The 22,154-nt window shown below is 43.2% G+C and overlaps 1 protein-coding gene across 1 annotated transcript in view; it reads right to left on the bottom strand.

The window, feature by feature from the left end:
• The window catches only part of met (MET proto-oncogene, receptor tyrosine kinase), a gene marked incomplete at its 3' end in the record, with an annotated part of 81,679 nt that overhangs the window by 22,660 nt on the left and 36,865 nt on the right, over positions 1-22,154 (bottom strand). Inside the window, exons 4-11 of the mRNA XM_083893925.1 lie at positions 16,658-16,786; positions 16,334-16,507; positions 15,063-15,220; positions 14,463-14,583; positions 13,838-13,974; positions 13,294-13,458; positions 12,213-12,312; positions 1,729-1,938 (exon numbers count right to left, since the gene is read on the bottom strand). Coding sequence (XP_083750051.1) covers positions 1,729-1,938; positions 12,213-12,312; positions 13,294-13,458; positions 13,838-13,974; positions 14,463-14,583; positions 15,063-15,220; positions 16,334-16,507; positions 16,658-16,786 — 1,194 coding nt within the window. The remainder of the gene's footprint in view (positions 1-1,728; positions 1,939-12,212; positions 12,313-13,293; positions 13,459-13,837; positions 13,975-14,462; positions 14,584-15,062; positions 15,221-16,333; positions 16,508-16,657; positions 16,787-22,154) is intronic.

Below are 22,154 nucleotides of genomic sequence, written 5' to 3'. Positions count from 1 at the left end.
TTTTTCTTTCACTATTGTTTCCTTCCCAACTTGACCTGCACCAATGTATGTGCTGCAGGTGTCAATGTGTGCAGAGAGAGAGAGAGAGAGAGAGAGAGAGAGAGAGAGTGTGGGAGGCCGTGATCTGCAAAAACCACAGAAGCAAACCTATACTTCCAAACTGTGAATTTATCTCATCGTCATCTGTGGAGTCTTTTAACTCAGAGATTAGAAGCTTTGTCTTTGTCAGGGTATGGAGTCGCTGAAGTGATGGCAGCATGATGTCCTTAACCTTTATACAAAAATGGATGCAGTTTTCTGTTTAAATCCGCCTTTGAAACCTTGATATTCTTGATTTAACTGGCATATGACAGATTCTGAAACCAGACCCTACTGGATAGTACTACCATGGTGTCCACTACTATGTTCCGTGCTTTTCATCTATTTTCCTCTAAATGGTAACACACTTTACAAAATTGACATGATGGGCTGTTAAGGACCAGAATTTGGCATTTACTCCTGAATAAAATGTTTACTGGTGTTGAAAATCAAGTACGAAGTTGTCTCTTTTATCAAACATCATTTATGTTGTCGCCCCCTGGTGGCTGGGAGAATGTCTTTGTCTGAGCGCTCTGTTTGGCTGGTGCAGCTCAAGTGTGGAGCTTTGAAAAACGATGATTTGATTAACGAGTGACCGAGTATTTGCAGAATGAGATTTGATTGGTCGCTGCGTGCCAAGCAAAACAAAGTGAAAGGATCCAAATTGCGGTTCGGCAACTTGTCGTCTACTGTCACACTCAAAGTGAATTAGCAGCGTTCATACTGTACATATTCATCGCTTCAACCTTCCCCCTTCAACACGTGTGTAGGAGAACCTACGGTGGCCTTCAGGTGTCATATCTGTTCTACAGAGCCAGTGTTTGGTCTGTCCTTTCTGAGCTAGAGTTGTAGGTTTAGATGTAGATGATTATGCACAATAAACAATGATGGAATTACAATGATTTTAGATGCATGTAGACTGTTCTACACACACTTAACTTTTACATACGTAACACTCTGCAAACCTGTGTTGCAATTCACAAGAGTCCATAGAGAAAATCTGCATTTTTAGTCCCATTTGTAGATGGCCATTAAATCCTGTATAGGACTTCCTGTGTGATTTCCTGACAACATAAAGCTGGTGTTAGTGTTCTCCGTCTGTGCACCTGCTCCTGCCCTGCAGCACAAACTCTTACCTCTGACCTTTGCTGTTCCTCTGACACTGCAGTGAATGAAAAAGATAAACTGTCAACAGCCACCTGTCATGACACCTTTGAGGAACGGGCCTCTTCACCACAGTGAAGGTGTTGTTCACGCTACGCGATTTCCAGCCCCAGTTCTCCAGTTGCTGGTAAGTCTTGTAAGTTTCGTAATCAGCATGTAATCTTTTGATATTTCCTGCATGCTTGGACATTCGATCTACGTCTGGGACAACTCCGGCCAAAAACCGAGCCAATCAGAGAGCAGGAAACTAGGGGACCGAGGGTGACGCCCACACAGGAATACAACACCAGTTTTCAAAAAAAGAGAAATACAACATCTAACAATGTAACAGAGATCACAGACAACACTGCAACAATAAAAGTTCAATGGTTGACCCGTAGACGTGAAACCAAGCAACAAAATAAAAGCCCGCTTTCACACATCATTAGAACTCGAACCATTCCTTTAAGTCTCAAATACGGCAACTTTACAACTGTGGGGGTTTACCTTCAGCTCGACTATGCTCTTGTTGTCCTTGGATGTGAGCTTGGGGTCCTGGAACAGCGGGTCTTCCACGTAGATCAGGTCCCACTGGTCTGTGGAGTAGCCGTCCAGGACAAACGCCACCTTGGTGACGACGGGCGGCTGCAGGGCCAGTTTAGCCAGCGAGGGCGTGGTGCACTGGATGGACGTCCTGTTCTCGCCGTAGACGCAGCTCTAGAGGAGAGACGGAAAAAAGAATGAATGAATGAATGAACGACTGAATGAACGAACAACAAGCAGCCGCTTGTCCTCACATCCATTTGTAAGGACATGTATCGGTGCTCGAGATACAGCTGAGAAAACATCTCTTCTTCAAAGCTCAGGCATTTAGGGAAGGAAAAAAAGAAGCCCATCGTTTTCTGCTCACGCTCGCATTGTGTCATTCTTTTCTTTCTAACAAAACAGGAAAGTCACAAACAAAGCCCGTACACATTAAGTGCCGGAAAAAAAAAAGAGTTTGCATGTTGACTGCGTGAAAACAACGCCGCAGTTCCACCGGAGCTGATCTCAGATCACAGTCTACAGCTCTTTTCTAGTCTCGACGACAGCTCAAAGCGCTTCGCACAACAGTTTTGCACGAAAGTCCACGGAGAAAATCAACAATTGGATCAAAAACTATGTAAAATAGTTGGATCACTTCAGAATCTTCAGATTGTGTCACATCTGCAGCCAAAGCAACTAAACATGCTTTTCTCTCTCCACGTGTGGACACACACAATAAAACGTCTCTCATCGGTTCAAAATCTTCAGTGCAAACAACTAATCCTTGGATTTTTGCTTTTTGTTAAATAGGCAGAACGTTATACGAGACACTGTGTGTGCTTCTTGCCACTGCCGTCATTACATGTGTGTCCTGAGGGCACAGCAGAGCTTTGTCCCATGTATGAAGTCAGCCCAGGTATCTCAGGTAGCTTTTGTGCTCACTAAGACCCTGAGTGACAGATCGAGAGGTTGGAATCAGAAAACAACCCCTTTTTATTGAGGTGTGGCAAAGTTTCCATCGTGTTTCCAGGAAACATAAGGAGTGATCTTCTGCACCATAGAGAAAATCATCGATTTATAATCACACCACTGCTGCTTCCATCGTGAAGTTCAAAGGTGTGATTTTTGTGACACAAACTCACAAGATTATTATTTTCTATATGGACTTTGGTAAAGGGAGAGTGAGTGGTAAACAAATTTCAGTTTCTAATCAGAAAAGACTTTATAACAGGAAGATAAAGCCGCAAATCATATATATTCTTTATATATTGTAGACTTATAGGAGCATAGATGTAAATAGTCAGCACTGAACTCATACAACCACACTTTAACACACCCTAAACTATCCCATTAAGGCCATTTCTATTTGAAATATGTGAATAAATGTGGCTCATCATGCCTCCTGTCTCTCTGTTATATGCTCATAAATGATTTAGGGCTGCAGCTAATGATTTGTTTGGTCCATAAAATGTCAGAATATGTTGAAAAATGTTCATCGTGTGTCCAGAACCTCGAAATGATGATGTTCTCTTTCTCCTTCTTCAGTTTTAGTGATTTCTTTGTAAAATGGAGCAATGAAACCAGCAAATATTCTTATTTAAGAAGCTAAAGGGTTAGGGTTGAGGTAACCCTAACCCCAAGAAAATAATTGGACTTGATTTAATTATTAAAACACTCTATTAAAACACGAATAATTGATTATCAGAATAATTATCATAATCGATCAATAGTTGCAGCCCTAAATGATTCTTACACATGTAAGGAACCCTAACCCTTAACCCCAACCATAACTCTAACACACTAACCCTAACCACTTACAGTCATTTCTTAACCCTAACCGTAAAACAACCGTCGTTTTCACCTTAAAATCCAATCAGTCACATTATAGGGACTTTTTTGTCTGAATAAGGAAGACAAGTCCCCATAATGTGACTGTGTGTCGACATATTTATGTCCTCACAAAATGAGTAATACATTTCCATGCAACAATAGAATAACGATCTATTTCCCACTATGATCCAGTGTCTGCCTGTAAACACACACAGACACACAAACACCTCTCATGTTTGTTCTCGTTAATGTCCAGACTCCAGACGGCAGCGACAGTATTCCTGTGGTTAAACTGAGGCCCGAAACAAAAGCAGGGTGTGTTTCGTAATAAGGGGGATTGTTGTTTATTCGCCGCACACAAAGGTAAACATGGCAAACAGGGGCCGCAAAAGCAGTTAAAAGTCATATTCCTGCACACAGGTGCACTGTGAACACACCAGACTCGTTTGTCAGCACGTCCGGAGATCACTGTTGATATTTGTGCTGCGTTAACAGCCGCCACACTGAGTGTTTATCTTCTGGGCTACAAAGGTGGATGTGTCCCCTCAGCGGATTGTCCACACCGTCCATGTGCCTTTTGTAACCTTTAAAGACGACACAAAAAAAAAAAACCCCACACACCACCAACACTTACATCGTTGTTGTTGTGGTCACTGAATGGATCTGTTTTACCGAGCGTGACTGAGCCGAGGAGAGCAGGTGGGCCGCGACTGAGCTTTGAGTCAGGATCCTACTGAACACTCGATGGAAACACAATCGTTCATTTTATGACCTGCTTTATTTACTTGTAGCAGTGACACCATGGCTCCACAGCTGCTCCACGAATTATGAGTGGGAATGTTAAATTTTATATTCTCCTATTAAAGACGAACAAGGTATAAACGTATTAAAGCTTGGGCTTGAACTTTACTCTGCTTTTTTTTTTTTATCTCTGTCCTTAGTATAAGTTTGTCTCAAAAATAGTTGTAGACAGCTGGAGAAGTCGAAAGACCTATTTTCTTTGGCGATGACATTTGCTCTACTTTCTGCCTCAGCTGGAACAATTTGGGTGATTTCTCATGGAATATTTCTCTCACTTGTTTTAATGTAGGCTGTATGAGGTTTTGTTTTTTTTGCCTAAAATTAATAATGCAACCAATAACTATAGGTGTTTGAATTCAAGAGTTATCAGGGTACACAAGTGAAGCACTAACATCTTAAAAATGGTCCACTAAACACTCTTGGTTACTTCTGCGGACACTAACAGTCGAACATATCTGCATTTTTTGACCGACAGCTTACTGGAAATAGTCAGATTGGCTTATTTAAAACCAGGAAGAGACATATCAAACTATTTTTTATACACGGTATACTTCGGACAGAAGTCTGTGAGTATGTAAATCACAGAATTGCAGACTAAATTCCATTACAGACAACCACTCCCTGTGTTTTAAAGGGGCATCTTTGAAATAGAAGGGGTTATATATTGATTTTTCTCAAAGTGTAGCCTGATATTGCCAGCATTTTTAAACATCTAAGTGTTGGGACTGCAGCCCTTTTTTATTATTATCAGAGGTTTTTCATAGAAGAAACTATAGAGGAACTAGACCAGTTGGTTTGAATAAAAAAAAGGGAGTGAATCTGAATTGTAATTACCCAACACTTTGTTCTGATATCTCACTCCCTGGTGTGCAGTAGCAGCAGCAGCAGCAGCTCTGTGTAAGTGTGACTGAAACTTCCTCACACACACTTCCCAGTAAGTGAGCAATAGCAGCCCAGATGGACACACACAATAATACACACACACATACACAAAAACACATTCATATACAATGTGACTGTGTGAAAGAAGCAGGTTCGCCTCAGTGAAGCAATTCAATTAACCTCCCCCCTCCTCTGTGCACCAATAAGGCATAAGTAGAAAAGGGCCTGCAGGGTGACTCCCCCTCCCCTTCACCCCTGCTCCCTCTCCCAATGGTGTGGTGAAAGGAAAAATATCAAGTGAATTAGTGGAAACCTCAGTCATGTTCATTGTTCAGCTGATGTCTCCTCTTATTGAGGGGGGGGGGTGAGTGGAGGCGCACTGGGAGCAGCTGTAAATACAATCACTCACAGAGCGGAGCGGCGAGCGGGGCCGAGAGCTTTACTGCGGGGTGATGAGAGAACCAGCGATCCCAAAAACCTCCGCTGTCCCCGAAGGATCATTAGCGTAACAGCCCTCGAAAAAGAAAAGTCATAATGGAGCTCCCACGTACAAAATGCTTGTCAAATCTAGAGTGATTAATGGCACTGGAGTTTTCTGCTGTTTCCTACCACGCTGCGCGGCGCCGTGTTATCATTTATTTCGCATTGAAGGTCTGAAGTTAATCTGCGCTGTGCTTCGTTTCGTTAATGTTTTCCTCCTTTTTTTTTTTTCCTTTACTGCACATGATGCGTTCTGCATCTTGCGATCAATCTTGTTTGTGTATTTGTGTTGGATGAACCCAAGCCTGCAGCTTATTGCATAACGAGCGCACGTCACCACCTTCTAACTACAGTCATCAGTCATTTTACATCGCGGCGTGCACACGGGAGATGTGGATCCACTGCTGCATACTTCAGAACACTCAATTGCGTTATGTTTATTTTGAAATTGTTGTTACCAGGAGCTCCCATGTCCAAAAAATTTTAATTTTGGTACAATTTACTTAAATGCACAGTGGGAAAAATGTTGTCAAACAGCAAAATAAAGCTGCAAATGTATTCTGAAGATATAGTAGAGTAAAGGCTCTGGCATACTTCCGTGCATATGCCGCGCCGCATTGCGTGTTGTATACTCGTGCGTCAGGGTCCTGTAGTATCTCACTTCACCATCGGGTGGCAGTACAAGTCTGAACGCAAGGGAATGGGACGCATTCCTACCAAAGAAGAAGAGAAAAATGCTACAGCTCCCTCGGGCAGGATAGTCGGGGTGTCAGCCGATTCGAGGCTCGGATGACTATCCTTTACGACCGCTTCTAGACTTTCCCGGGGGTGGAAATTTGCGCTGGTCACGCTCTCACACAACGCGATCTTCGCACGCGGTTCCATAATCTGGGCTGCACCACTTCCGTGCACATTGTGCAGCCCCAGTACCAGGGCCTTAAAGCAGGTTAATATCTTATTAGGTAAGACTTTTTGTTGAATGGCTAAAATCTGTTTTTGCTACGGTGTCCTCCCCCCCAGATTCTCCATTCTCGGCACATGACAGCGCTATGTAGCACACTTTTCAATGATAAACACGTTCATAACAATGCTGCACAACCACAGTGTGTGTCTTATTAATACTCGGCAGCCGTGCTTTGAAGCAAAAAAAAAAAAGGTTCACTCATTCACTTTCATTCCTCTAAGTGACACCCCCCCCCCCCCAACTGTGGGTGGGGGGCATGGGAAAGGACAAGAGGCTTCATGAGGCATTCAGGTGTCAGCTGGAGGGATCGTAGCCCACTGGGATGAGATAGGAAGAGGAGTCCAGCACCAAACAGGCCAGTTTGTGAATGCAGGGCGACAGGTGTCTGGCTGCAGTGAAGACTCTTGTAAAACCAGACTACATGGAATAGTGCAGGAACTCCACTTACCGCGTGGTAACTCACAGATCAGTTTTTTTTTTTTTAATAAGTTCAGCCGTCCCCCCACACACTTTAATTTTGCAACCATTTCACAACGGCTCACATAAAAAAAAAAGAAAGAACCTCTTTCATGTTTGTGTGGGAAAGCTGAGATTGGTTGAGACCATGGCTTTAGTGGAGATCTGAGAGGCAGATATCAAGTCAACACTGGGTGTGAGGTTTTTCATGCTCCGGCTCCAGCAGAGACCCCTATAACCTTGACTGCTGACTTTCAGCAGGTTTCCCCCGGCTCTGTCTCGCTCTCGTGCTCTCCGAGACGCTGACAGTGTGAAGATTCTTCTCTGACTCTGGAACTGATTTTGTTGACTATGCTAAACATTATTTGGGGACCATGGCCAACGTTTAGGTTCAGAGACAAAGGTCTCTGTGCCATGACAGACTCTCATTATCCAAAATGCCCTCCCATCGGCGATGGAAACCTCTGGGAATCACGTCCATCTGTGACAGACCCTTGCCTCTATTTTGAAGGGTTAAGACAATAAGACATTTATAATGTCTCTTCCCAGGCTGAGCCTTAACTCATCCCCTTTACTGGAAAGAATTTAAGAGGCGACAGCTGGGGCCCTACAGGGCATGATCCCTTCCTAAATCATTAGCAAATCATAGTCTTATTTTATACAGGCTGCCCGCTTCATCCGCTCTCTCTGTACGGAGCAAGGAATTTGTTTTTTTGCCAACGCTCTCTGATCTATTAGTCCAGTTTCAAATGAATAATAAACTAACTGAGCTTCAACAAAAAGCCTTTCAGTCATTCAGATATTTTTCTCAATGTAAATAAATCGGATTTGAATCCACCTGCTTTGTTTTAAAGATACACTGAGCTATTATTGAAGATAATTTGAAACACTACACATTCAGAAAGGCTGTAATAGTTTATTTGATAGACTTTGAGTCGAAGGTCTAGCATTGGAGTACAGTAGCTCCAAACGCATTTTAAATGATAGCTGATATATAACTGAATCTTGACTTTAAAAAAAACATGCCACAAGAAAATAATGTAACAACAAAAGTTTTTTGTTAGGGTTAACTATGCCAATTAGTTTAATGTCTTTAACTGACATGTTGTCATTGTTACCATTATGTCATCTTCGGGATGCAATGAATCCTGGGATAATTTGGGCTCGGGAATGATCGCATTTGTCTGCGACATTTGTAGGAGCCTTCAAAACAACACGGCTGAGTGCAGCCTCTGAAGGACGCAAGCCCTAAATTGAGTCACAGAGCGTTCCAATCTGTTACTCAGTGTTCTGACTCACTTAGCAAAGACAGAGCTTTTGCATTGTCTTGTGTTACTGTATAACCATGGGTTAAAACTGACAACACATTTCAAAGGTTAGGGTTAGGGTTACCCAACCCTAACCCAACAGCCATCAAATAATACATTTAACAGTAAATGCATCATGAGGCACTTTACTGTATGTGATTGAAACAGTCCTTTATGGTCCGAAAAAAGCTTATTTGACCGTGTTACTGTTTTCTATCCCTTCATTCATCCACAGGGAAACTGACCAAACAAACCTCTCCAGACGCTCACACTCACGCATGAAAACCCCGCAGGAGCAGCAACAAGTGCCTGCTGCTGCATTGTTCTGCAGAGCAGCTCCACTGGAGCAGTTGAAAGTGAGGCGGGTCAAGATGTCTTCGATAGTAACTGCTGAGCGACGAGGGCAGAGAGAGAGAGACAGAGAGGCAGATACTTGTCAGGTGAAAGAGTGGATTCAACGCCGCCATGCATGTTTGGATCCTACGTGTGATTTCAGAGCCCTCAAGTCTGAGCTCCCCAGAGAGCCATCGACCTCTGACCTGAACACAGGTCAATGACCAGGGGAAAAGGGAAACTGAAAGACGAGACACTGCAGGCAGCGTGTGTGTGTGTGTGTGTTTATGTGTGTGTGTGTGTGTGAGAGAGAAAGAGACAGAGAGGGAAACAAACATGGGAGGACACAGGCAGATCAGAGATAAGGAACATCCCACCACTGAGACTTGAGATGGAGATCTCACTCCATGAAAGTATGTGGTGCATGTGTGTGTTTGTGAGTGTAATTATCTACTGACTGAACCTGCAAACAGCATAAGCCCGAGGATGACAGATAACATCACAACAAAGCACTGCTTGTCCTCCAGTCACCATAATGCAAACACAACACACACACGCACACACGCACACACACACACACACACACACACACACACACACACACACACACACACACACACACACACACACACACACACTTTCATGGAGTGAGATCTCCAAACCATGCTGGTTTCGCATTCTTTGTGTGGACACTCATAGAGATGATGCATTCCCTGATGCTTACCCTAACCTTAACCATCACATCTAAGTGCCTTTGGCTAACCCTTACCCTTAGGCTAACCCTAACCCTAACCCCTAACCCTAACCCTAACCCTTACCCTTACTCTAACCCTAACCCTTACCTTAGGGTAACCCTAACCCTAACCCTTAGGGTAACCCTAACCCTAAAACCAGGTCTTAATACTCAAAAAGCATGTAAAAGTTCTGTGGACGAGCCAAAATGTCCTCACAAAGATAGGTTTTGCTTGACAAGTGGTCGCTGTAGGTGTGTAAACATTTTTTATGACTCACTTGAATCTTACTCTAAAAAGTACACTTCAATTTTTAAAGTGTGGTTGTCTGCTTAATGGCAAGACGAACGTACTGTTTAGATACTGTAGTAACATTTTAACTTTTCAATGTTAACAAACTGTCTGTTGCATTCGTACCACTGTCAAATGAGTTCACACAGTTGCCCGATTGAGCTCGACGAGACTCTCTCTCTGCATTAGCAGTGCGTACTGTAGATCACACAGGAAGTCATTTCTTTAGACAGTCAGAGGCAACAGCAAAAACCGCACGAGTAAAGCGAGACGCCAAAACCCTCGTCATTCAGCTTTCGCCTCAAAGAGATTAAGTTACGTCCTTACATGGAGAGTCCTGAGAATTTCTACAGATTAATACAATTGCTCTGTCTGTCTTTTTTCCCCCAAAAAATGTGGTATCATTTTTATCATTTCAGGAACGGCGAAGAATTTCAAGCTGCGAGAATATGATCCGCCCGTGCACCGTGAGCGAGGATCAGAGGGTCACTGCGTTCACGATAGGGTCATTTCTGATGTCAGTATTATTACCTCAGACGGCGCTGACTCGCTTTCTGGCCCGCGACATGAAAACTTTAGCGAGGCTGCACGAGGCAGACCCAAAGAGATGAATGGTATACTGTTTTATTTTAAACTGAATATTATGTCTGCGCTGTGATGGGATCAAGACTTTTCCATGACGTACTTGAACTGCCCCCAAAATGTTCTAAAAACAGACACAGAGGAGACCATTGATCAATTCTCCGTCTGCTCAGGTGATCTTTGATATCATACTGAGTCATGAAAGGCTTTCAATTCCTTACATGTTGACAAATAATAATGGTGTATGACACTTAGCCACAGATTCTAGTTGTTTGTTAGTTGACCCAAATGTTCAGGTAACACTAGTTATTTACAAGTATCATCTGTCTAATCCCTAATGCCGGGGATGAGTCAGTGGCACCGATGGCGTCCTCCTGTCTAATGACCCATTTACCCGCTTTCAAAGCTGTCATGTGACATTTTAAACACCTCGGATCTGTCATTGCACTCTACGATAGTGAGTGTGTGTATCATTTTTCCTGAAAAGGTAAAATAAAGTGTAACGGGAGCCAAAGCATCCTAAAAAAAAAGCTACTCGAGCTGACACCTGAATCCTAGAGATCACACTGATTTTCCATTTGTCTCCTTTTCCTCTATGTCTGACATCTTTGCTCTTTTCCATTGTTCAGAATTCTTTCTTGCTTCCTAATGGTTTCTGGAATTGTTACCACGTATAATGATTATACCAGATATATGACATGTATTTTTCTGTCACGGGCTGTTTGAATAAAACAGACTGTGGACATAAGGAGGTTATGAGGACCTCCCTGGTTAAACTCGGCAGCTGAAACAAGAGCCAATTCTTCCTCTGACGCCTCCTTGTTTACGTTTCCGCTGCATCCAAAGCACCACGACGATAACAACAATTTTTTTCATTCACGATGTCGACATGATGTTTAAATGAGTTTTGAAGCAGCGAGATGTCCCGAAATGCAAACACTAGAGGGGTAACATCTGTCTCTTGCATCACAATCAAATGTAATGTGATTGTAAAAAAGCAATAAAGGATTTAAATGTTGTTTTTTGTTTCAAATATCAGCCTTACATAGTTCTTCTGCTTAGAATTAGCATTTCTTATATTTGCTCACACACCAATTAGTGAGAGTGAATTTGACCTCTGCATTTGACCCATCCTCTTTTTTTTTTACATTCCAGTATGTGTGAACACACACAACGGGAGGTTGTGCACTTTGCTAAGGGGCATCACAGCCCTTGATCCGGGAATTGAACCGGCAAACCCTCTTGCTGTGTAAGTATAATTCCTTTCCTCTTGGCCACGGCTAGGTTTGGAGGTTCTTGCAATCATGTATTGAATATCTGCCCAACCATAATTTGTACAATTGATCAGGATTTATTGATCAGAAGTATGGGTGAATTTAATCTATCTCGCTGTTGATCCACTGCAGCATCCATCATCATATTCCAATGTGTTACTTTGTGACTTAAACAAGGCAGCATTGAACCATGTTATGTGAGTTAAAAATTCAGATTTTAGTAGCAGAGTAGCAGTTTATAAATGTAAGTTTCCAGTTGGAAAAGGCTATCCAAAAGTGAGCTAAAACAAAGCAAATTATTGTTGACTAAAGCAGGTGTCAATTTACTGAGCTTAGCCTCATGTTAAGTGACTAAAATACTAGCATTCAGCCTACATCTGACACTGGTTCTTTCTTTTTGCGGGAGGGGAGGGGGGGTTCTCTCTTTGAGCACACAGCCTGAATAATCCATTTAAATGTATTCCAAATCACAACTTTTGCATTTCAAATCATGGATGTCACATTCTTGGACAGATAGAAGTGTTTGTGTACGCACCACATGGAAGACCTCAGCGTCCTGGGCGGTGGTGAGGACCATCTGGGGCTGGAGGCCGGACTGGAGGAAGAAGCCATGAGCTGACACCGTGCAGCCTCCGCTGTGGTGGTGGTGGGGAGTGTGTGGGGGGAGGGGGGGAGTGAGAATGAATATTGGCATCACCACGAGAGACAGACACAGTATATTCCCACTGGGAGGAACCTGCTGTTAGCATTAGCAGTTTAGCCTCTCGTCACCTCCCACTCTTTTTCTCCCTGCTGTAAAACTGAAGCAATAACCTGTTTCAGTACATTTTGCCGCTCTTTCACCTTCTATTAGGTGAAGAAACATTGAGTATTCAGACTTTTTTGGGCCCGTGTTTGTTTCTGAGTTAGCTTAGCATGTCGTGCTGTTCAAACACTCATAGCCACACATGAGCTGGGTGTCACAATTGTGTTGAGAGGCAAACATAAACAGAAGTACGGTATAATGCAGTGTTTCCATCACGATAGAGTTCAGTTAGAACAGTACCTTGTGGGCTATGTCCTTTGGCCGTGTTAGCGAGATACGTAGCATTTTTTTAACAGTTTGTTTCAACAAGACACCAAATTATATGAGTATAGAAAACAGGCGTTGAAGAAACAACGGTCGCAAGGGAGAGATGTTTCTGTCGCTTAAATAGCTGACTGTCGTGGCTGGAGCTAGCTTCACCCTGACTGTACCATTAACTCTGGTACCCCAAATAGAGGGTATCAAAGAATGGAATGGGTGGTGGAAACGCAAGAAAATACCGACCCTAAAAACGTAGGTCAAATGCAGGAAGTGGACTACAACGCAGGGCATTGTGGGTAAACACAACCAAATCATATGCGTGTGTAGAATGATAGCCGGAATAAATGGCCTGTGGTCAGACGTGGAGTGAAAGCAGAAACAGAAGTTGCCCTGCATGAACAAATAGATGAACAAGTCTATATTTTGTCTTGTCTTCTCCTTCAGTCATTCTTGACTCAGCGCCACCTCAGGCGAGGAGGGGAATACGTTAAACACAACTTTGACTGCTACAATGTGGAGGAAATTAGTGGTGAATGAGAAGAAGTCGAACCTGACAAAGGAGCGTGAGGGCTGGATGTTGTTAATGATGGGGTCCTGGTTGTAGGTGAACAGCGTGGGGGCGTGGACTTCCAACGAATCCACTGTCAGCTTCACTGGTTGCTCGGAGTGAACAGCATTTGGCGGCGTTTTGCATGTCAGCATGGTCGACGACAAGCTGGCGGTGGAGGTTAGAGTGAAGGTCGAAGGGCGAGGGGATAGAGAGTAAACAGAGGATATATTATTGTGTTAGTATGAACACTGGCAGCCATTGTCCAAAGGACCCACTCAAGCATTTCTCCCAAATTAGTCCTGCATAGAATTCCTAATAAATTCTACTGCAGCGGGAAACGATACAGAAAGAGCAGATGAAGGACAAATACTTGAACTTTTAACTTGTCTCGTGGCTTGCAGGCAAAACTGTAAAATTGCAGTACTGTCAAGGGAAATGTGTGACTCTCATAAAACTTTATTTTTGTGGAGCATCTAATGTGATGCAAAGTGGACGGAAAGAGAATAAGACAAAAAGACAGAAGTAGAGACTGGTGTGAACTGACCTCTGGATTTTACAGGCTGCTTTACCGACAGTCACCTCCTGCTTGTTACCGGTGTCCAGGAAAGCTCCTCTGATGGTCAGCATGGTGTTTCCAGACTTTGGCCCAAACGTCGGAAATATTTCATGGATCGCTGGCTCCTAGGTGCACAGACCAGCAGAAATGTGAGTTTAGATGCAGTCTAAAGGAAATTGCACACATCAACATGAAATGTGATGTGAAATATGATGCAACCTCACTATTTATATGAAGCGTTTGCATCTAATGATGATGATGATGATGAGCTGAGTTTATCATGTTTTGGTTCATTATAGGGAATAAAAAAGAATGTCCAACAATGACTTGTCAACAACATGCATTCTGATTAGTTAGATTTGCACCTAGCACAACTTTGTTGGAAAATATAAAAGCCAAAATATTGCTCTGCAAAATCCAGTCACATGATGTGAAAGCTACTTTGACTGGACAGGGTCTGGTGTGCAAAGGCCTTAATGGTTATTTTGTCAGGTTTTGCTTGGATTTGTTTATTTGTTAGACAGAACACATTCACATAGAGACTTTCTTGTGCACTGGTCTATGACTTTTGCAATGATGTGAAATTCATTATCAATTACCAAACATTTCTTACCACAAAGGTGAAGCCGTCCATCTTGGCCACCTTGTTGATCGCGGCGGTGGTGACCTTCACCGTGTGTCCTGACGGGGTGAAGTTCCCAGTGAACACCGGGTAACACTGCAGCTCAGTCCATCTAAACGCCCAACAACCCACCAAACAACACACAAACCGGAGCATTATACCCAAGCATTCGAGTATTTATCCTAATTCAATGATGATCCGCTGCTCTGCAGCAATGCACAAAGAAGCCATCTTCATGTGGGACTGGCTTGGCCGTGTAATTAGCTTGTTTCTAGGGAAAGGGACTTTTGAATGGGCTGTTTTGAAAGAGTGGAAAGTCTGTATGCTGTGATTTTTTTTCCCGCACCAATTTTTCAGTTAGGGTAGTCATGTGTTGAATGTGGCACACTGCTATAGGAGTGTATGTGTGTTGTTGTTGTTCTTAACATTCTTCCTTCAACACACATAACCCTGATAACTGCCACTATAGGACGCCGGTGTACATTTTCTTCATCTCGTAAACACCAACCACTTCCCCACTGTCTCTGTCTCTCTCTGTCTCTTTTCAAATACTGTGCTGTTGTCAGAGTGCAAACACAGAACAGTCAGTACCTGTTGACACTGTCATGCCTGGGCAGTTTGCAGGAAGCTCCTGCCACCTCCACCGTCACCAGCGACGCCTTGAAGTTCTCCGACTTGTCGAAGCCAAAGTTTTGCCCGCAGATCGTGATAGCCGTAGAACCCCGTATTGGTCCGGAGGTCGGAAAAACCTAGTCAGTGCAGAGACGGAATATGTTCATTTTATAAGCTCATAATAATAAAACCTTGCAATTGGCATTCAGATTTGTTGCTATACTCAGTCACCTCCACCCTGTTGTTGTCTCAACTTGTATGATCTGGATTTACAGTGCTGCTCACTGCCTGTTTTATGCAGTTATAAATCTATACCCCAATGTGCTGTAAAGGCCTTTTACGTTGCTTAAAATAAATAAACTTTTAATCAACATGTTCTTCTGAGAGGGCTGTGAAAGGAAAGGACTGGTGTCAAAATCTATCTCCAGCACCTGACTCCTCTTACTGAGAAATTACTTTCCGCTCACCCACATCCAAATGTTGTTTTCAAGCTACGTCAGCTCTGAAAAAGAGAGGTGTTTTTACAGCCCTTTGTCCCATTAACCCATTTAGTTGCTTTTGTAAAGCCGCAGCAGTAATTTGGAGACAGTGTACCAGCATGAGGTGCCGCGTTAGACGTGCGAAGGAAGGATCTCCACCCACGGTGAGCTCAGAGAAGTCTCACAGTGTCACGGTGGTGTGAAATATGACAGAGATACGACTGTAAATATATGGACTCCACGTCCTTACACAAGGACAGATAAAATCGAAGGAAAGAGTGCTTCAAAAAAGTGAGTCAGCATTGTTTTTGCACTGAAAAAAGAGGCACAAGGAACAACACGTTTTAGCCTTTTAAGGAAAGGCTCACCTAATTATGATATTTTAAGAATATGTTTGCTGCTTTATGTCAATGCTGGACAGCCTCTTCCAACCGTGAGTGTAAACAGCTCATGCTCCCACACACCACAGTACTGAGAGAAAATCTGCATTTTTAGCTTGCAGAGACACATGTGCTGCCTGATTTGGTAAGAGTTTCTCACTTAGGTAAGTCTGAAATGAAGGATTTCACACATCGACATCACAAAATGAATGAAAATCAGTGAATCAGTAACTCCTGTGTGCCCTGGTGTAAAATCGCTGATGAACAAAACATGCGTCACTTACCGGCCAGAATAAGACTGTAAACATATTCTTAAGATACTGGGACCTTAATCATGCATGGATTTCTGCAATGTAAATGGAAAAAATATGTTTTTTCATCGTGTCATTACCTTCGTAATGACTGGTGTACAGTACTGTTGTGTCCAGACGGAGGAGGAACACTGGTTGGCTCTCGTGCAGCGTCCATCGCACCATCCGCATTCAGTCACCTTGGACAGCAGCAAGCAGGACGTGCAGGTGGTGAGCTGATCACAGCCGGGGCCAATCAGAGGGATCTTGGTGAGCTACGAGGAGGATGAGGGTAGAGTTAATGTCATAGTGAGACCCTCATTGGTCTTAGATGTTTGTGTGACGGCCATACATCAGCATCAAGTTGTGTAACTGGGGGTGCTTTTTGTTTGCGTTCCTGTTATTCTCCGTGCTTCGAAGCTCACCTTGTTCCCTGTGGCCATCAGCAGAGCGCCCGCTGAGTCGCTGCCGTCCAGCAGGGCCAAGCTGGAAGAGACAGGTCTCGAGTCCAGGCGGATGTTGACGTGAGGAGACACAGATCTGGAGAAGAGCACCTGAAGAAAAGTAGGACATATATTCAGCCTTCAGAGGCTAACATTCATGGAATTTTCCACCAGTGAGTTAGCAGTGAAGAAGCCTCTTGGATAAGAGGTGAAACATCTTTAACTCGATAAGTCCAGTTATCGATAAGTCCAGTTGCCTAGAGCTGAAGATGAAACTGCTCACTCCCTGCACCAAAGTCTGTGATTTGCAGCAGTATTCCAGCATTCCATTCCATTTTTTCTACTCATGAGCTAACATTTGAAAGTTCTGTATGGACTTTGGTGCAGGTTAGTGACAGTAAGGTACAGTAGTCAGCATAATTCTTAAGATATTGTGGAATTAAGCAGGCTTAAATTTTAAAAGGTGAACTTTAGTATTTATTTAACCCATCCTTGCAGCTGTGTTTACAAAGAGAGCGAGCGCCAGTGTCCTGGTGCTGGGTTTGTGCACAGCAGAGTCAGTGTTGTCTTTATGTGTCAGTACCTCAGACAACCACACATCAACAAAAACAAACAAAACAACTCAACTACCACTTGAATAAATGTTAATAACTGCATTGTCCTTTGTGTTTCTCCGCACAGACACAACACAAAGTAAAAGATCAGGCCAACTGTTGTTTAAAGCTACCGTAAAATGAAATCAGATCAAAGAGATGTAAGTGACGAGATGATCTTTTTGCACCCTTCCCTGCGGCTCTTCGTCGTTGCTATGTTTATTTTCAATAATAGTTTGCACTGTTAGCAGGACACCGATACGTGGCATGAATTAAACAAGAAGTAACACAAACCAAAGAACCTAGAGGATGGGAAACAGCGAAAGACCTCAACAAGCCTTGTCTGGCACCGCACCAGCAACATTCTGGCTGGGAGGCGGCGACGAGAACATGATCCAAATGATGCCGTATTTCCCTGGGAGATGCCTCGACTGGAGTTTGGCTGATTTTAATGGATCCATTGTGTCAAGTGGATTTGTATTAAAAGTCATGTTCATGACGGCGCTTCATGCACTTTCGAGATCTGGGGGGGGAAATGAAAATTCACTTTTCATGAAAATCCTGTACATTGTGAATTGCGGTGACAAGACAATTACAGGTGTAGAGAAATCTGTTCCTGACATGTCGGTTCCTATCGAGCCAGTCAATCTACATATACAATATCAGGCCTCCAGCTCACCGAGGTGGGTGTACGTTAGATTGCATGCAATTAGCATTTGACAGCTATAAAATTAGGCCGGGATCAGTTTACAGTTTTACTCCGCCTGCAGTCAAAAAAAACGTCTTAGATTACCGAACCGTTACGCGACATGCAACTCCGAACACGTTCCAATGAGAAGTAAATACATGTTTTAGCTCTAACGTCTTGCAATTTGATGTGAAATACCTTCTTGTAATGGGAGGATTTCTGGTTGTAAACGTTTAATGGGGGAAGAGAGCAAAACGATGCATCTGCTGAGAAAAAAAACATGTCTTGTCGTGGAATCGCACACGTACGTGCACACAAACACACACACACACACACACACACACCTGGAACAGTGTTTATCATCTGTGGTTCTGTTGCAATTACAGGCCTCGGAGCAAACAGTAGATCGGAACAGTAGAGAGTCTCCGCCGGAGTATGCGGTCGCTGCAGTTACACAATGTACTTTTAAAATTATACCGTTGCTTCTGTCGTACACGTAAACACACACAGGAATAGATACGGCGTGCGCACACGAGCAAATATACTTTGTCAGAAGCTTCACGTTTTGAGTGACATGATAAATAACGTAAGAGAATGCCGTGCATTCTGCTACAAGTGCTGTTTCCCCCCCCCCATTGACTTATTGTGAGCCTGAGATTCCAGTAAATACATTAAAATCTCAGCATTGTAACTTTTAATGTGATTTTGTTGGTCGGCCAATACACCCTTGCCTCCAGTGTCATGCCTCCCACTGTTTGAGCCTCATGATCAATGTTAGCTTTGTAACAGCGAGCATAATGGGTGGCTTTCCTATGGAGGATGAGGCCATACAACAGGCTGCTCTCTGGAGTTAATAGCAATGTAAATTACAGCTTATTGTATTAAGCAGGCGGGGGGAAGTTTGGCCTATAAACACGACCACTGTGTTATTCCCACAGTCGGGCCAACTGAAGCTGAGGGAAACACTTCCTGAGCCAGAACGGAGTCCATCGAGACGAACAAGGCTCTTTTTCTTTCACCGCCTCCACTCCGAGTTCCCCTCCTGCCGCGTCCGCGGGGAGCGACCAGGAAACTTGAATGCATGACATGTTGACAGGCTCTTTTTAACGCACTAACAATGATATGACCTGCAGCAAAACACGCCAGACCACCTCTCACATGGCGCTCGCTTTGGATTGAAAGAGCAGGTGGCTGGAGGGTCGTCAGTTCAAATGCCTGCGCGTGAAGATCGGGGCCAGGGAAAGTGAAGGGGGCCCAGTGCAGAGAGAGACACTGGAGGACCTTCACTTCTTTAGCCAAAATGTCTTTCTCTCTGATAATGTTGCAGTCATAAAAGTATGCACTGTAATCTGGCATAAACAACCATAAATAAAGACTCTTAAAAGCACTTGCTCTTTATTGCTACAGCATGGTGAAAAGAGTACGAAAACACACCTTATGCTTTGGAGTCAAGCCTTCACTATCATGGACCATACATGACCATATTGTGGCCATGGAATCTGCCGTGGAGTCTCCTTATGATTTAATAAATATGTTTCTAACTATCCATATTTAAAGAGCACACAATTTTCATCCATCAACTAATTTTCTTCCTTTTTTTCAAGGTGACATATTTAATTGGAGATACAGGTCATACAAGTGCACAGATCATATAACTTTAAACACAAACTAAGTCTGTAATGGATGCTTCCAACTGACAAACTTGGCGATAATCTCTCTGTTTGCCTGTATTTTCTTTTCAAAATGAGTTTAGCTAAGGCCAGATTTATCCAATAAATTTACTGTATCTCGGACAAGATGATACAAGATGATGGAAATGATGGACAAAGCTTTGACAATAAAGCTGTGGTCGCACTAACAGGTTCAAATACATAAATGAGGTGGAGGATATCATCATTAATGATTTAATTCACCTTTTCTTTTCACCTTTTGGTTCTTACTTGAATTCCAGTGCTGTCTCTTGTAAAGTGACTTTTAATAAAACCATAATTTAATTTCCTCATCATTTCCTATGATAAAAATGTCATAATAAGTTGTAAAATTGTTGCATAACCATGTTTTTAGTTCATAAAAATCACAAATCTCTGTCTCTTGTAATGTAAAACATCATCGCTTTCTTAAATGTCAAAAAAAATCTGCGGGATTATTGAGATTTCCCAAATGGAATTAAGCTTTTTTTTTTCAAATATCAATTCTTCACCTGTCAGATTCTTTCTTCAAAAACTCTTTTCCTGGAAAACTTTCCAAGTCAAGGAAAAAGGGCCATTTGAATTCACATACAAACAAAAAAAACAGGACATAATTACTGGATGACATGGACAGTGTAACAGTGCAGGACAGCTGCTCTCCTCTTTAAATCTTCTAAAACCCTCCGGCTAAAACAATGAACTTCAGCCAATTCAGAAAACACACACACACACACACACAAAAACGGCTTGAGCGAGGACTGGAAGGGTTTAATGCCGGAGAAACGCACAGCGACAGCTGCGCGGGACGCTCAGCGTCACAGTCAGAAATGCCGTGTGAGGGAACGTGTCAGCGAAGCTCGCCCGTTCACCATTAACGTGCCGTTCAGCTCGTAAGCCCCCCTCGCGCCCCACTACCTCCGTCTCCACCCGCCGTGCAGGCACACATCCCCCTGCCACGTTGTGCAGCTGTCGGCCCCTTTTTCCAATGTCTCTCCTGCGTTTCTTTTTTTTTTCCACGCACATCTTTTCATTCTTGTGTTTCAAAAACACTTCAAGTAATTGAGCTTTTACTCTGTGTTTCATTCCTTTGACCATTGTTTCCCCCCCTCTTTAGCACTAATGCACCAATGCAGCGCCATTTCCTGCACTCTACTTTTACAGAGCAACATATGGACATGTGATGGTAGAATGGATGGGGGGACTAAATCAAAAAAAGGCCTGGCTGAATACCGGAGTACTTATTGTTTGCTGAGAGATGTGCATCCATATTGCCCAGATTTGTCCAGCTGAAACGTTGTATAGTCACAAGAATGAAAGTCAACCCACTGTCAGGACTTTGGGATTCAAACCAAGACTGCAGGACATTACTTGATCTTGTTTCCATGCACGGTTAAAGCAAAACTATCCAAGTCTGGTCGCTTTATTTTCCCTTTACGGAGCTCCCTCTACAGGTTTGGAGTACATATTTTCACGATACCACCGACAACATCCATTAATCCATCCATCCATCGTCTACCGCATTCCACTTTCCTGGACATGTACATTTTAGAGCCATGTCCATGCCGGTAAGGATTTTTTTTTGCATGCTTCTCGTCGCTCGAAAAAAGCTGGTCCAATATCTACTCATATGTGTGGGCACTCGCTTGGTCAGACATTCGTTTCCTCTTCCTCGCTTTCATTGACAATAGTGTTCTCTGCTTCATTTTCGCCAGTTCTGTCATAATGAACGTCTAAAATAAGACTATCGCTGCCTTGATCTTGTACCTGGCTAGGGTTTATGTGATTGCCGTGAAGCAATTTTTGTTTCTTGCAAGGCCTAACCCCTAACTGTAACCCTAACCCTAACCCTAGCCCTAACCCAAGACAATAGTAATTAGGTTAAAAATCCTGCATAATTCTGCTTTAAGCTGTTTACCTGGACTACTGTCCTTATGCAAACATTAGATGCTTACCAATGTATGGAATGAATTGTGTCTGCCTCCACAATGCTTGGTTAAAATTTGTCCCCACATCAGCTTGTTAACATTAGGTTTACATTTTTACGTCACAAACCAAAACAACTTTTGGAATAACATGTTTACACATTAATTGGTTTTTACCAACAACAACTCACACACATGGTTATCATCGGACACAAATAATACTTGTGTTCCTCACTTTCGTCAGGCACAAAGAAAGTTATTGAAAAGCAGACAGACGGACTGACAGACAGACAGACAGACAGACAGTTGAACTGGCATTTGCTGAAGAGTGGAGACAACATGTTTACCTGATTCCTTTCGTGTGAGGGAACGTGTCAGCGAAGCTCGCCCGTTCACCATTAACGTGCCGTTCAGCTCGTAAGCCCCCCTCGCGCCCCACTACCTCCGTCTCCACCCGCCGTGCAGGCACACATCCCCCTGCCACGTTGTGCAGCTGTCGGCCCCTTTTTCCAATGTCTCTCCTGCGTTTCTTTTTTTTTTCCACGCACATCTTTTCATTCTTGTGTTTCAAAAACACTTCAAGTAATT

The sequence above is a fragment of the Microchirus variegatus genome (assembly GCF_963457635.1).
Source record: "Microchirus variegatus genome assembly, chromosome: 8".
Taxonomy (NCBI): Eukaryota; Metazoa; Chordata; class Actinopteri; order Pleuronectiformes; family Soleidae; genus Microchirus; species Microchirus variegatus.
Note: the sequence above shows the minus strand (reverse complement) of the source record. Positions and strands in the feature narration are given on the sequence as shown.